This window comes from Scylla paramamosain, chromosome 9, assembly GCF_035594125.1.
Source record: "Scylla paramamosain isolate STU-SP2022 chromosome 9, ASM3559412v1, whole genome shotgun sequence".
Taxonomy (NCBI): Eukaryota; Metazoa; Arthropoda; class Malacostraca; order Decapoda; family Portunidae; genus Scylla; species Scylla paramamosain.
The window spans coordinates 7,134,088-7,151,410 of record NC_087159.1 but is presented as its reverse complement, the minus strand read 5'-3'; the positions used below and the strand labels follow the sequence as shown (position 1 = coordinate 7,151,410).

Below are 17,323 nucleotides of genomic sequence, written 5' to 3'. Positions count from 1 at the left end.
CAGCGTGGCAATGTGGTCAGAGCGTGGCGTGGAGGCTCCGAAACCTTTGAAGACTTCAGCCCGGCACGGCGCACCGCAGGGACCGTCTCAGGGACAGTGCCGAGGCTGCCCACATCGTGCTTGCACACCCAGAAAAAAAATAAATAAATAAATAAAAAAATACCACCCTCTGCGCCGCCAAGTGGGTTGCCTACAAACACAAGACTAACACACTAACACATCAGTGTCAACACCACAGTCTCAGACAAAATAACAATGGCATCAAGGTTACTCGAAAGTCAATGATTCAGACAGCGCTCGTCAGCCGCGGCGCCCCGTTACTTGACTGACGCAACACCGCCGCTTCCCCCACCGGGCCTCGCCGCCGCCGCCGCCGCCGCACCGCCACTGGCCACCGGAGAATCAAGCAGCCGCGGGACTCGTTTTTACCTTTCCGCTGACTCATTTGCAGCCTGCGGAGGTGCTGGTGAAGCTTGAGATACATTTGCCTCTCGCTGCGGTAAAAGATGTTTGCCTTCAGCAGAGCTTGACTGAATAAGGCAGCGTCACGATGCATTTTAGTTAGGCTACACTGGGCAGGGACGGGCTTGCCAGACTCCCGCTGTCGTAAATTCTCTGTTAGGTTGCCATCATCGCCACCAGTGAGCCTTGGGCTTTGTTTATATCAGTGACGCGCCGCTCCTCGACTCCCTCTCAGCCAGCCAGCCAACCTGCCCCAACCTCAGTCCAACGCCGCCAGCGCGATCACCCCGCACACTTATAATATGACACAACAAGTTCCCGGAACTCTGGAAGACATCATTATTCTGAGGAAAGTTATCAGTATTTTCTTTTTTTGTGGCGGCGTGGCTATTATAGTGAGCTCGAGTACATCATAGCGTCTGTCTGCCACGGCGGCAACACGACCATCCCCGAGCCTGGGCCTCTCACAACCACCAATTTCTGGGAAGTAACACTCGCTGACCCTCGGCCCTCGCTACGTGTGACGTCAGCTGCGGTGCACGGGGATCCCTGCCGCGGCCCGTCACGTCTCACCCGTGCTGCTCCTCGGGTTCCAGTCATCTGCTGTGCAGCTGCATCATCCCCTCACATCAATATTAAGCTCTATAGCCACCTGCTCTCCGCCGCAGGTGTACTCCCTCCTGCGCCCCTCGCACCCTCCACCAGCCCGGGCCCTGCGCGGGACACCAGCTTCCCGGAACACGCTCGCCCCGCAGCCCCATTCACTGAACTATAGATTTCTGCTGCAGAAGCAACGGCGTATCCCAACCCCGTGCCCCAAGGACAGCAGGCCCCTCCAGCCGTGGGCCTGGCGCGGCCCGAGTCTTTCATCTGCTTCCTCGCCAAACAAACGAACCCAGTGCGACCAAAGCCAAGTACGCCATGATTATACCCACGTGACGTCACGACCTAGTTACGCGGAGCTCAGCCGTGTTCCCTCCTCACACCTGTCGAGTGTGACGCAACACAAAAACATGAGGTGATGTAAAAGCTGCTGCGATCCCACTTGGGGAGGACGCGTGGGAGACGGAAAGGTGAGGCGCGGGGACAGGTGGGCCAGCAGCACGGCAAGGCAGCAGCGGGGATCACTGGGTTAAATGGGATGGTGGTGGAGTGGCGGTGGTAGTGGTAGTGGTATATAATAGTAGTAGTAGCAATGGTCGTCCCTATCATAGTAGCAGTAGTAGTAATAGTAGTAGTAGTATAGAAGTAATAGTCGTAGTATCTAATAGTAACAGCAGTAGTGAAAACAAGAATAACAACAATAACAATAATGAGTCACTTATTCAAAGAAACCATAACCTTCACGAACTACAACTTTCACCACTTGGCCATCATTATTATTTATATTCTCAGCAGCAACAGCGGCAGCAGTAAGTCAAGTCCGGATAATAATACATAACGATACGATGTATATATTTTTAACTGTCACTGAAAATAAATAAATAAATAAATAAATAAAATAAAAAAATAAAAAGGCGCCATCACCTCAGAAACACGATCACTTTCGCCACCCGGAGTCCACACACACGAGTATCCCCGGTGAGTGTCGCCTGCAGGTCTGGTCTGGTCTGGTCTGGTCTGGTCTGGAGGCTCCCACGGCAAAGCTCCTTCCAGGTATCAGTAGCGCGTCCCTGAGCCTCGTATTCATGTGCTCATAACGCGACCAGTACCCACCACCACCACCACACGTCCCTCTCTTCCGCCTCCCTCCCTCTCACCGGTTGGAAAATACGGGATTTACAGTTAGAAGCTTCTTCCTGACTGGAGGGAGAGAGAGGGAGTGTGGGGGAGGAGGAGTGGGGAGTTAGAAACGTGATGTTCTGGATGAATAGCAACGACTCACGGTTTCCACACTCATGAATTTCCCACAAAAACAAATTCAGCGTCTGCGTAATTTCCCAGCTTCACGTAGCGTCTGGGCAGCAGGCAACCACAACCCACACCTCCACGCCCCGTACAAGGCCTTCAAAGCATCAGGATGGGAGAGGAATCGTTGCGCGACGCTCGTTTAAACTCCCTTACCCCCCCCCAACACTTCCCCCTCTAACACCCACCCCCCCAGGTCCTCTGTAACGGCCACCAACTCCTGCCTTTTGTGTCCTGGCCGCTGAGGGGTTGCCAGCGGCCCCTAGAGGACCGTACTCGTCCCTACCGTCACAGCACGTCGTCCCCAGCGAGGCCTCCTGAGTGGGGTGCGTGTGTGGGGGTTGGGGAGGGTTCCAGTAGGGTGCAGAGGGATGGGGTGGGTCCTGGTGAAGGCCGGCGGGGGTGTGGTGGGAGTGTGGATCATGGTGTGGGTGTGTCCAGCTGAACGGCGTCTGTCAAGGGTGGCTTGTTTCCTTCTCTGAAAGTGCGAGGCGCTAAAACTGAGGCAATATGTAAATTGTTCCTGCCAGATTCTCTCTCTCTCTCTCTCTCTCTCTCTCTCTCTCTCTCTCTCTCTCTCTCTCTCTCGTGACACCTATTTCTCAGCTCCCACCACCCTCCTGCAGCCAGGTTTCGTTTGGGATTCTCGTCAGTGGCTGGGATGAAGCCCCGACGGCCGGCCTGGCGTCAACAAAAACAAGGCGATCACGGCCCCTGCCACACAAAAGAGCCGCACACAGACTCAGACCGACCTTTAAACCTCCCAAGGGCCAGCCACACCGGGACAACCTGCCGGGGCGTGCGAGGAATGTGTGCCAAGTGTGTGTGTGTGTGTGTGTGTGTGTGTGTGTGTGTGTGTGTGTGTGTGTGTGTGTGCTATGGTTCTTCGCTTGAAGCCGTTTAGTTGTTATAACTTCACCTGTGAGTTGGGCTTCCTATGGAGTCTGTCACCACGAGCACCAGTGTTCTTCCTGGGTATAGTAATTGGTTCAACTTTTTCTCCCCTCTCCACTCCCCACTTTTTTTTTTTTTTTTTTTCTGTGCATCCAAGCCTCCCTGGTCCCTTTACTCTTTTCTCTTAAGGTCATGATGCATTGTGATACTAATAGAGGGATGAATCTGAACCGTGGCAAGGCTGTATCACACACACACACACACACACACACACACACACACACACACACACACACACACACACACACACACACACACACACACAAATCTCGTTACTGGCATTACACAGATTAAGATTAGGTTACTCTTAAGTTGGTGTTCAAAACTTCCATCAGGTGAGAGGAGCGGGAGGATGAAGCTTGAGTGTAACAAGTTTATATAGTCTGACTCCAACACTTTAGTTCTCCCAACGGGACTCTCCGGTATCTTCTTTCCACATAAATCCAACTTCCTTCTCTCATTTTCTTTAACTTTTCAAAAACCTGTATAATGTTGCCTTTGTTTCGTCAATCTCTTGGCGTGAGTGATTCCATGTGTGTGTGTGTGTGTGTGTGTGTGAGAGAGAGTGAGAGCTAGTCAGTGTTGCCACCTCGGAGTGTCATCAGCCTCCTGTGCAGTATTGCCAGCCTCAGTGTCGCCTCTACATTACATACATACAGTGTTGCCAGTGTCACTTTCACACACACACACACACACACACACACACACACATACACACACCGTGCAGGGTTGCCAGCTTTGCACACACGGCTGCTGGTGCTGCTGCTGCTGCCACATTGCCTCATCACGTCTTAGTTGCCACACGCACTGTTACGCTACAAGGCCCACGCTGACTCACCGCTTGCACCACCCACCGCCCACCGTCCCCCGCTGCTGACTCGGGGAGGAACACACCGCCTCCACGACACACGACTCCATATCACCTCTTCAAAACATTTCCCGTCCACGCTTCACGACGAGCAACACACGCCATCACCCATAGCCATGCCCTCGCCTCGCCACGTGCAACACACCGCCTGGTTATCACCCCCCGCCTCGTCCTCGCCTCGCCACCAACACAACGCTATCAGCCTCACAACACTTCCCTGTCCTCGCCGCCTCGCCTTAATCACTTTCCTCAACCGTCTGAATGCTAGTAACAGAATACCGGTTATTTAGTTATTTCCATTTGTCATTATTTTATTATTTTCTTCTCACTACCTGATTTAACTGAGAAGAAATTAAACTACGGTCAGTAAAAATGTTTGAATACTTGGTATATTGTCAGTTGTGTCTTTCAAAACTATATATATACATGCAATACAACTTTTTATTAATTTATTTATTAAGATTGAAGAGACGTTACAACAGTATACGAGTTACACTTGCTCGAGAAAACAAGTTAACAAGCTCATTCTAATTAATTTAACAATACGAATTATATCTAGATTTTTATTTATTTATTTATTTTTCTTTATCCGATAACATCATAACTATAAGAGCAAATACATGTTGAGAACACACACACACACACACACACACACACACACACACACACACACACACACACACAAACTAAGGAAACAGCGACATCACAACCATTCACGACAGATTTCACATAAGACTCGTCAATGTAGCGTGCGGGAGGGTTACTTGTATCACTGCAGCGCCGCACACCACACCCACGGACATCCGGGACTAAAGCAGCAAATCCCGGCAACACATCGCCATCACCACTGTCTGTTCCGCCACACTCCACGCCCCGCAGCACACCACACACACCAGCAGAAGTAGTAGCAGTAATAGAAGCAGTAGTAGTAGTAGTAGTAGTAGTAGTAGTAGTAGTAGTAGTAGTAATAATAATAATAATAATAACAAAGATAATAATAATAATAATAATAATAATAATAATAATAATAATAATAATAATAATATCCTATGTACCACGCTGACATCCCTGCAATAATAATAATAATAATGTGGGAGGAGGAGGAGGAGGGAGAAGGGCACATGATAAACAAACTGGAAATATCAAATAAAAAATAATTCTGCAAACTCCAGTACCATGATTCATCTCCGCCGATGCTTCACATCAACACACACACACACACACACACACACACACACACACACAGTTTCCCGCCAATGGGATTGTGAGAGCAAGAGCGAGAGAAGCAAATCGGTCTGTTCAGCCTATCCGTCTGTCGTCCTTACTCAAACACAATTGCATTAACCTGAAAACAATCCAGTAATCTCTCACCTTACGCAATCAAAAATAAATATAATCAGACAAGGAGAGGTAACAATAGCCTTAACACGACGTGACCTGCCTTCACTGAGAGGCTGTGGCTGTGTAGGGGCTTGGGAGCAAGGGCCAGCGGCGGGCAGCGGGGAGCGGGCAGGCGGGCGGGCGGGCGGCGCGGTGGGGAGGGGTGGGAGCTGAGGCCAAGCCGGGTTAGCTAACGGGGACAACAAATGGGCTGAGCGAGCAATCGGGTGTAAGTGGCATTATCTCATGACTTTCCAGTTTACAGTTTTATTTTTCCGCCGTTCAAAGATTATCTAATTATCCGGAATTCAGCGCCAAGAGCGAGGGTGTGTGTGTGTGTGTGTGTGTGTGTGTGTCTGTGTGTATGTGGCGCGGCACCGTCGGGAAATCATCGTTATTCTTGTCCGCATTTTTTTTTTCTATTTCACTTTTTTTATTGTTATTATTCAATGTCCTACCTACTCCGCCACACAAGCACCACATGTACTATTACTCCTCCACTTTTTTCTTTCCACTGTTCTAGTTCCACAACCACCACTCGCCACCACAAAACTATCTACTACAACCACCACATTATCACCACTACAGCCACCACGACCATCTACCACCACCATCACTACTACAGCTATGTTATAAGTATCACACCACACAAGCACTACAACCACCACCACTACATACACAAACACTGCCACACCCTCACCACTTCCTCTACCCTGAAAACCACCGCCGTCACTTTTTATTTATCCATCTATTCATCTATTAAGTTCTTGACCCATAATGCCGGTATTAATTTCTGTTGCAATTCTGTGAGGCTTAGAAGATGTGATATTTATATTACTGAATGGCTCACTTTGTTAGGCTCGTCAGATTTTTTTTGAGTCACGCCTTTGCAATGACTTGTGCCGTCCCTTTAGAGCTCCCCGATGCAAGTGCCGTAGGAGGATTGATTGTTAGGGGATATGTGAGTATTCTTAAGTCAATGTCGTGCTCTCCGCCAGGCAGTTATTTTCTCCACTACACCAGTTACGCTAAGCTGCAAAATTAAGCCTTGCACAACTTCCTTACATTCTCCTCCAGTATGGAAAGTCCCTCACCACGCTGGTACATTAACACAATCACACAATCACCACCAGTCATCGCCTCCACCAGCACCACCGTCACCACACCGCATCTCGCCGCCACAATCCCAGACAAACAGGTATTTCAACACTTCACCGGCCACCACCACCCGCACCACCACCACCTCTAGGCCATCCTGCATCCTAATCCTGCACTCTGACTCAGCACATCCCCCACCCACCCACCTTACACTACTGGCCCCCTCGCCGTCGGGAACTCCCCCCAGCCACGCCACGCCGGGCAAGCCACGCCACCAAAACAGCAGTCCAATCACCTCCCCATCACCTGTTCACTCGCTCTTATCAAACGGCCGATCGCTGCCTGGACCAAGGGACGAGGGGAGGAGGCGAGGGAGAGCCCGGCTGAATGGAAGGGGGCTGGAAGGGGACATGGAGGAGGTCGGGGCTGGGGGAGAGGAGGGTGGAAAAGTAGTACACACTAACACAAACAAACAGAATGAACACGAATCCATGGCGTCCATTCCTAAGAGGATCCTCTCAACAGAACGCTGGACAATAATGTTAAGTAAATCTTTTCCCCATCGCGTCGGCCGCTGCAGTCCATGGCGGCCCCGAGCGGCAGTCAGTGTTTAGAGGCAAAAGATGGACAACTAACACGAAAGCAAATCGGTGTGAAAACAGCTGAAACGGCGCTGAATCATAACATCATGAATATTACATCAGGGAGACGCTCTCAAAGGGACGCGGGGCGTGAGGGAGAGAAGGGAGGCGGACAGGGGGAAGAAGGGATACATTTCCCTTCGAAAAAGTATACAAACTCTCACTGAGCGAGACACATAAGGCACGGACTGCACGGCAAATGATGCGCCGCCACTCTCACTATGGTGCCGCCCAATTAAAAGCTACGTGAATAAATAAATACAGGAATAAATTAAGTGTGTGTGTGTGTGTGTGTGTGTGTGTGTATATATATATATATATATATATATATATATATATATATATATATATATATATATATACACACACACACACACACGCACACACACACGAGTATATAATCAGAAATGCGCGTCACAGAGGACCAGCAACACGTCCCTCCGCACCTCGCCCCACCAAGGCCATGACCACTGTTGTTACCATAATGAGGTTTAAATTCCCTGCCAATAAAAAGTCTCACTTCACACGAACTAGAAAAAAAAAAAAAAGACTAATAATAATGTAGCCTGTTCACCCTTCCCTCCAGGGGCGACCTCATCCCTCACCTACATTATACCGCTACGATGACTCAGCCCCAGACAATGACGGCATGGTAATGAGGGAGGGCGAGCACCCGCGGCGGCGAGAGGCAGCAAGATCACAGAGGCGTCCATCGGCCACCCTGCCCCAGGAGCCTCGGGCGGCCGGTGAGGGACGCAAACCTGCTCTCAGTACCAGGGAACCCTTGCCACCATGCACAGGCCGCCTCCCCGCCTCCCTCTAGCGCCCTCCTCCACTTCCTCTACCTCCACGCGGTAGCCTCTCCGCACCACCACCAGGACCACCTACCGCCTCGCCGACGCAATCACCGCAGCCACACACCCTCCACACCCACTGTTGCTCACCCTCACCGCCACCACACACCCTCCTAACTTTCACACCCACTCCTTTTCCTCACCCTCACCCTCACCACCACCGCACACCACACCCACTGCTCACCGACACGCACGCCCACACCCACCGCTCACCGCCACACACACCCTCCACACCCACGCCTCCTCACGCCGCACATTTCCCCCCATGACTCAGGAAAACCCGCCGCAGGTGCTCCCCGTAATCGCAACACGTGCCGGCCAGCAGGTAACACTCGCGCCAGACAAGGTGGCGTCGTGGTTAATCCAGAGTAAATTTAACGTCTTTGGCCCGCAGTGTTTGTTCTTGGAGATTCGAGCGGTGTTAATCAGCAGTGAGAAATCGGCCTGCGGGTAACACGGACTACTTTTTGTTGACGCGAGCGATCACACACCGACGTTTTGTCCGCCGCCCTACCAGTGATCACATATTTAAATCAAATAAAAATGAGGCTGCGATAAATAAGAGTGACGGCGACATGAACGGCAAGAGCGGCAGCGGCGGCGGTGTTAGCGGTGGTGGTGGAGGCGACGGAAGGAGAGTCTGCCGTGCGTAAAAGCTATTTCTAAATCTGGGTTACGCACTTTACAGAGCAGCGCTTCGAGCCACACCGATTTAACTACAAAGAACAGGGAACAGGGAATGAAATTTTGACGACGTCACAGGGCTGAGCAGTGTCCTGCGGGACCGGTGTAAACAAAGGCCGGGGGAGGAGGGGCGGCTTGCTCACCTGCGTCCCGACACGCTCCCTTGCTCACTCGCCCACAATAAATAAACTGGTTACATTGGCTTGCAAGCCGCAGTGTTGCCAGTTCTTCCACTCTTTCCCTCCCACTTACACACCTGAGAGCAGAGTCACGGTGTCCCGGAGCACCGCACGGCACCCCGGGACCCAGGCGCTCACGAGCCGTCCGGTGGGGACGGCGGCGGCGGCGGGCGGCACGGAAGAGGGAGGGCCAGCCTGGGGAGGGGGTGGGTAAAAAACTACACACTTCCACTACAGTTAGCCCACTACTACTACTCGCCTGGCGCCCTGACGTGCGTGTGTGTGGGAGGGGTCGGCGCGTTACGTAAACAGGCTCTTTTAAAAAAAACTACTATGGTAATGAGCATGCGGTGAGACGCTAGCAGGTTGTACTAGTTACCCTCCAGTACTCCTGGGACTGAACCACTCCCTCACCCCCCTCTCCCTCTCAGCGCTGTCTTTCATCACACCCTCTCAGCACAGGTTCACTTTTCGCCTAACGCTCAGGGCCTCCCATACACGCCGCCACGGGGTGCGTCCCCTAACCCCTCGCCGCCACCGTCGCCCAGGAACAATACTGACTGGAGTAATTAATTTCATACCTGGATGGATTTTATGAGCGAATGAAGCACCGCATGCTGCCCCAACTAGTCCAAGGACTATTATTATTATTATTATTATATATTTTTTATTATTACCATTATTATTATTATTACTGTTATTATTATTATTTATTTATTTATTTATTTACCATCATTTTCTTTTAAGCGGTAATACATTCACCAATACAATATTAGAACGACTACACGGGAGGCAGCATCCATCACGCCCACGCTTCTCTCAGTCTGCTGCTGTAACTTAAATGTTTTATATTCATATTAACCTCCAACGACCTAATTTCAGCCTTCTCTCACAACCGTCACCACCTCTTCACATTCCCCTTGGCTTCTCATCTCCACATTCTGTATACCCATGACAAAATTCGCATCTCTATAAATTAACCGCCCTCTCCCGTGCCCGCCCATGTCGCGGCGCCCTAGAGGCCCCGTACGAGGTCCCATAAGGCGGCGCGGCGACCCGACGTGCGCCATCACTCCGGCAATTCCCGATCGGTGCGGGGAAAGAATGAAGTTGTTTGCATAATGCTGTCCAATAAAGGCGTCCTCGGGGGTGGAGGGCGAGATTGCGGTCTAAATCTTCCGGCGCAGCGAGGCCACGGCGGGAGCAGCACGGCGGGCGGCGGTGGCGGAGGCGCTGCTGGGAGTCAGGCACGGGCGCGGCGAGGTTTTTAGCATTGGTGCGGTCGCCTCTTACCGGTTCCTGCGCTTGTGGTTTGAGGAGGCGGCTCTTTGGTGGATTGGTGACGTGCATCGCTGCAATTTTCACGAGGGACCCCGCGGCGCGATGCGGCTGTCACCTCCTGGTCGGCGGGGATTGGCGCGACCATGGCACCAGGAACCGCGATGACGCTGAGTAACAGTAAGGATGATGGTGATAATAGAACACCAATAACGATAATGATGATATCGATGATAATGATGATGATGATGATGATGATGATGACAATAATAATAATAATAATAATAATAATAATAACAATAATAATAATAATAATAATAATAATAATAATAATAATAATAATAATAATAATAATAATGATAATAATAATAATGAAGAAAAGAGAAAAAACAATAAGAATCACTACCACTTATTGCTATCGTCCTCATTATCATCACCGCATTACCATCATCATTACTACTAATATTTCTGACCATCATCACCTAAATTTTGTCCATGGCAGTGAGGGCTGAGGAATCAACGCATTAACCCCACGTGGAAAACAAGAAAAAAAATAAAGAAAAAAAATAACGCTTTTGAAACACCTCCCAGGGCAGCTACGTAGAAGTTTCCCCGGCCCACAACAGGTTCTGTATGGAGGACACCTTGCTCTGGGAGGAGGCAAGGATGGTGGGGGGGAGGGCAGTAAGTACAAGTGCAACACCCTCCTCCCCTGACCCTACCCCCTCTTTCCCCCAGCCCCAGCATCTCATGGCGCAAGGGTGGCTCGTGAGGGAGGCTGCAACGTCTAAGATAATGGAGGAAAAAAATAAATAAATACAGCCATGTGTGTTTTTTTTTTTTTTTTTTTTTGTGGAGTGACTTAAGCTCTTACTTGGCATTCTTTGTAGTGTTTTCCGTCAATACTAAGACCTCTGATCTGCTAAGGTTCTCTCAGTCGTCGGACTTTGTAAGACTGTCAGCAGTTCAGTGGGCTTAATAATGAGGAAAAATGTTAAATACAGTGCCAGCGATTGTGATATGCTAGAACTTTGCCTCTGACTATACTTAAATAATGTGTAGTTGGTATATTAGTAACTTTGCTCATTACACGACTTGAAAACTAGCAAATCTAAAGCACTAAACTAAAATAAGGATAAAGATGGGTACTACGCTACCGTCTTCAACTCCCTCGGTCTATGACACGCCCTTCTACTTGCCACAAAACCTACACTCCTCCCTCCCGCCACACGAGAAGCGAACCTAACATCTTGCTTGTGACCTAAACTTCCACTCAACCGTATCAATGTAGGACTGCGTGGATGAGTGAGGTGGAATAACGGGTGATAAGAGCTTGAACTTGGTGTGATAGATGTGGTGAACAGGTTAAGGGTGTGGTGGAGAACTTAGAAAGGTGGAGAAGGGGTGGCGATGCGGTGGGGATAGAGTGGAGTGCATTTTGTAAGGGGGATGTCAAGTATGCAAGAAAGGGAAGAACAGTATCGAGTTTTGAGGGCGTGGTGGAGAATGGTGGGCGTGGTGATAGGCGTGGGACGTGAACAAAGGTGTTCACCTCCCATCACTGTGGGGTGGGATGGGTAGATGCGTGCCAGAAGGTCTAGGGTTGTAGTGCTGTGGTGTGGTAGTGGTGGTGTGCTAGTACTGTATGATGTGGTGGTGTGTAGTAATGTGTTGTGTGGTGTTATAGCGTGTTGTGCTGTGCTGAGTGGCGTCAGTGTTGTGTGGTATCGTTGCCTGGTGTGACCGGTGGCAGCACACAGCACCCGGAGGACAGGGGCGTGGCGGGTCTCCACGGAAGCATTGCCCAAAGACAAATTTATTGATTGTGAAGAACAGCTCTCGGTTCGCAAAAACCTGCCCCCTGAACCTGCCCCCAACACACACTAATGAGAATTTACCTACTCTGTGCGCTGCTGTAACTTTATCTTTCTCCTTCAAAGGCACCACGACGTGTAACAATTATCTATGAGTATTCTCCAAATCGCTCGCGCTCGTTTTCACGCCATCTGTGAGTGAAACATGGCATCATAAAGGCTGATTTCATTATGGGTAGTTTTCCTTTCCCTCCGTGTTTAATCCCCGCTTCCGCCGCCGCGTCCCGCCAGCCTCCAATGGCCACTCCCCATCGCACTAATTTGAGGGCCCCGGCACGGCGAGCTTTGCACCGCCACGCCAAAGCTTACATTACCGGTCGCCTCTCATTATTTACTCCGGGCGAAGAAGAAGGGTTTGTGAAGCGCACGGTGCCTTAGCGGGCAAAGCAGGGAGCCGCGCCTCTCAATAAACCCCTTCATCTCATCATATAAACTTAACAGAGCGGAAAATATTTGCCCTTCCACAATAATTTGAAACACGGCATTATAGAGCGTCCTCTCTTCTTCATTTTTATTACTCCCTCCAGTGCGTATCGAACCCCGTTATTGCGTCATCCAAGCTCATATTGCAATCTCGACTCCTGGTTTCCCGCACCGCCCCGCCCTGTTTCTTTCTGTTTGGGACAAGACTACAGCCTGCAGGGGGGCGCTGCCTGATACTTTATGGGTTCTGAGCGATGCCGGGACTCGCGCCTCAATTTATAAAATCGTCCAATGTCGGATGAGCGACTGAAGAGAAAGAGGCGAAGGTTTGTACGCGGCGTTTTAGTGATGCACCAACATGTAAATCGATGTTATTATTTACATCGAGGAGCACCGCTTGTCGGAAATCTATACCGGCCCGACGCTGCCCTAGCTAATGTCGCTGCCCAAGTGCCAATTGAGACAAGACCAGGCGCCCCTCCTCCTCCACCCTTCGTCTGCCTCCCTGGCGCCCTCACTCTCCCTTCCCCAGTCCCTGACGCTCCAATAACCCTGTGTTTTGTAGTCTTCGTGTTCAATAAACGAAGGAAGTCTTGCGTATCTCACGCTGAGAGAGAGAGAGAGAGAGAGAGAGAGAGAGAGAGAGAGAGAGAGAGAGAGAGAGAGAGAGAGAGAGAGAGAGAATGGAGGGGAGAGTGAGATGAGTATTTAGGGATTCAAGACAGCATTCAGTAATGGATTAAGGAAATCAATGCCCCGCGGACCCGACGGAGCAAAGCACTCGCTGGCCTTATGATCGCCGAGTAACGTTTTCATCGATAAAACTAACGGGCCGCTCCTGGCGCGGCACCGCTGCACCAGGAACAGCCTCAGCCTCGACCCTCGCTCCCACACGACCACGGAAGGCGATGGCGCGAAAGGAGCAAAGGCCAAGCCAAGGCGCCAGTGAAGTGCGGGACAGCCCATCGGGCCACGGTCGGCGGCCCGCCACGGCCAGGAGGGCCACCTCCACCTTCCCGTCCTCAGCCATTATGGTGCTTTGTTCTTTTTTCTTTCTCCGCCAGGTGTCCAGCTTCTTTCCTGATTGAGAGCTTCAAGCGGCGTCCAAACACCCTCGTGCTTTCAGGCTGTGTTAGGTGCAGTGTTTGCCTTGCTCGCCACATGCTCCCACTTCCTTGACATGCACTTTCTTCCCCGCCGCTTCACGCGTCAGCTGAGTCGATTCAAAACGTCATCCGCTTTGCACAACATTTCCACGCCAACAAGACTATTTTAAGAGCTCCCAAACTTCTAATAGTGCGGCCGCAACTTTGTCCTATTCAATATCGACATCACATAACGAGTTAAGTTGTTGTTTGTCGTCGCTAAACGCGGGGTTGGCTGACTACGTCCAGGCTCCGGCGACGTGGACACTGATCTATTTTTTCTGCTTCGTGCATCCCCGTAAAAGGTCACACAAGGAGGACGAGGAAGAGGAGGAGGAGGAGGAGGAGGAGGAGGAGGAGGAGGAGGAGGAGGAGGAGGAGGAGGAACAGAGGCAGTGGGCGTTCACAGGGCGTTCACCCCGCCTGCAGGACTCCACCGTGGCCCCAGATGGAGATGGTTTAGACCCTTGCACGCTGGCTGACCCATTACCCAAACACACGACACGCCGCCCACCCACCAGGTCGCCAGGGCACCCACAGGCCATCTCCACCTTCCTCCCGCCTCTTGTTGACAGCCAGAACACGTAGCCGGGATGTGCCGCCTCGGAGTTACCAGCGTCACTGTTATCATGGCGTCAGTCCGTATTCCTAAGGTTACCGCGATAGCAGGGACGCGGCGATAACCACCCTGCACCCCGCCGCCGCTCACAACTTCCAACCCGCACAGCTGACGTGACTCCATCAATGGAAAGTAGGGAAACAGAGTAGGCGAATTAATGGAGGAAGGTTATTGAGTGCCTTTTCACGTCCTGGGCAATGGAGTGTGTTGGTCATGCTGGCGCCGCGGCGGTACAAGGGTGGCTGAATCTTGAAAAGTGACTGAGTGTTGGTTGGTTGGCTGGGCTGCGAAGTCAAACCAGGTAGCCTCAGCCAGGTAGCTTCAGACAGGTGGGGTGAGTAGCGTGGCCAGTCGCCTGCACACACACACAAACTCACTCACACACAAACACATACACACACACATAATACTCCCGCCGCCCTCGTACACTCACACAAGTAGGAAGAAAATACTAGCCTACCCAAAATGTTCAACTTACCAGTGAGAAAAAAACGGGCGTGTGGATAGTGTTGGCAGGAGAGGTCTGCCAACACTCCGAACTGTTACTTCCCTCCGTCAACTCCTCCACGAGTTATAAAATTAATCCTTGGGAAAAATCCACGCCACCGAGGTGATCCGCGCACTCACTCCCTACACTACGGTCCTCTCCTGACTGACCGACACTGATTCCCAACTCGATCACTGGTTTTTTCTGGGTACACGAAAACCAAGAGCACCAGAGTTAGAGGTAAATCCCGCACAGCACTCCTCCGCGTCAACGCTTAACGTGAACTAACCTCGTCGGCCACTATTAGTTCGTGTCTACTACTCCCCGCGATGCCAGTTCCTGTTTCCCGGCACAATTGTTCCTGCTCCTCCCTCCCTCGATTGGCGACGGGTCTCGGTAACCAAAGACGTAACTCAGCTCGAACAACTACAAAGACATCGGCTTCGTGAATGACACAAGACAAATGATGAACAATTGTGCAAAACCTCCACCTCCGCCAACTCTTCCTGGTGCGGGGGGATTGGGAGGGGGAGAGGCCGGGGGAGCGAGCGGGCTGGGGTGACCGTCGCTCGCCTAGTCCTCTGAGCATCATCCTTATTAGTGGTCACACGAGGCGAGGCCGTGCAGGTGAGGGGTCCATGCTGCTAGCTGGTGCACGGGTTAATAATGTTAACTTCACCTGGACCAGACATGCGAGCGGGAAGACTTTGATGGAGGGAGAGGGAGAGAGAAGGAAGGAGAGGAGGCGCAAGATGCGTTAAAACGAGCCACTAACCCTATGACTCTGGCTACACAATTACCTGCATATCACCTACACAACAACATCAGCTGCTTCTGTAATAGTACGAGCGATAAAGCATAGTATTTTGAGTATTAGTGAGGCAAGAACAGTGCACGGGTCCATAAGGTTGTCAGGGAAGTGCGGGAAATGGTGAACGTCTGGCGAGGAGCGGCAACTCAACAGGGTAGCCTCTGAGTCTGACTATACCTGAAGAGGCCAGCCGTCCACCACCTCCCGCCACCACACCTTCGCCTGCAACCCTACCGGGCCCACCGAACCCCGACCACACCACACCAGCTCACCCTACAAGGCCCACCTCTCACCCCTAGCCCACCATCACAACCATACAACTCCACCTCGCCTCAATCACAGTTTTCACAACCCCACCACGTCTCTCTCCCAGCCCTCCACAACACACCACCTCCCTGCTCATCCCCACCTCACCACCACAAAGAAACAGGCCCACCTCGCCCCCACTACACCACTAACGCCCACCACGCCCACGCCATCCTCTCACCCCAGCACGTCACCATTCTGAGAGGAGGGCGATCGGATCTCAAGTTTTTCCCCGTATAGAAGGTCACGAAGGAGGGAAACTAATCGAATGCTCTGAATATGATGAAAACTTTTGACAAGCATTGAATCTATTTAACTTTTTACTTTTCTTTTGTCTCAAGTGTAAATCATTAACGAAATGATGAAGTAGATGTAGGAGAGGACTCTTACACTCTCCTCCCTTCACACAATGACAGAATGACAGAGTAATGTTCGAAGGATAGAAAGACGGTGACGGAGGGAGAGGAATGAGGTGCGCAACATGATTATAGATTTAAGTTAGTGAATAAATTTGCCGCGGAGTTCCATATTAGCACGCATCAAGAGAGATAAGTGTACATGTAAACAAACTGGCAAATACGAAGGTAAATATATACACTTTTGCATGTCCTACTGAATATTTGGGCTTATATAAAACAGCCAGTCCACCGCTTAGGTTACCTTACGTTAAAGTAACCTAAACTAGCCATAATATAAACAAACCGTACCGGTGTCTAGCAAGTGGCATGCTGGGAAAATACTTGGGATGATTTGGTGTGTAATGTAGCAACAATTATCATGTTGACACACCACTTGCGTTCTTATCACGGGTAAGTCATCACCACTTATGTGTCTAGGAAAATCTGACACCAGTCCAGCCCAGAGCAAAGGAGTCAAAGCACTAGCAACTCTATGAAACCAAATAATCGCCATTATAATCTCCCACAATAATTCTTCCACTCATTCTTGATCAGTGCAACTTAATCAAAACAATAATAGCTACGTGATGATGATGATGATGATAATAATAATAATAATAATAATAATAATAATAATAATAATAATAATAATAATAATAATAATGATAATGATGATGATGATAATAATGATAATAATAATGATAATAATAATAATAATAATAATAATAATAATAATAATAATAATAATAATAAAACATAGTCTCTTGCCAATCCTGCCACCCAGTTCAAGTCAGTACAATATGGAATTTTAAGATTAGATAAATTTATGGACAGAAACTGGTGGGCGTACGTGTCATACAGTGACTAATGCCATGTGTATCCCCGCTAGCTTTCTGCGGCTTCTCCGGTGTTCCAGCGTCCCTCTTCTTGAAAATGTCTCGTAGCAATTCCACA

The 17,323-nt window shown here is 50.3% G+C and overlaps 1 protein-coding gene across 6 annotated transcripts in view; it reads right to left on the bottom strand.

Annotated features, from left to right (window-relative positions):
- Positions 1-15,222, bottom strand: part of LOC135103490 (transcriptional enhancer factor TEF-1-like) — a 126,299-nt gene extending 111,077 nt beyond the window's left edge. Inside the window, exons 1-2 of one of the 6 annotated variants that reach the window (XM_064009848.1) lie at positions 14,846-15,222; positions 10,322-10,476 (exon numbers count right to left, since the gene is read on the bottom strand). In XM_064009848.1, coding sequence (XP_063865918.1) covers positions 10,322-10,454 — 133 coding nt within the window. In that variant the 5' untranslated portion in view covers positions 10,455-10,476; positions 14,846-15,222. The remainder of the gene's footprint in view (positions 1-10,321; positions 10,477-14,845) is intronic. The other 5 variants (XM_064009849.1, XM_064009852.1, XM_064009850.1 and 2 more) reach the window with 5 other exon arrangements.
- Positions 15,223-17,323: the final 2,101 nt, after the last annotated feature.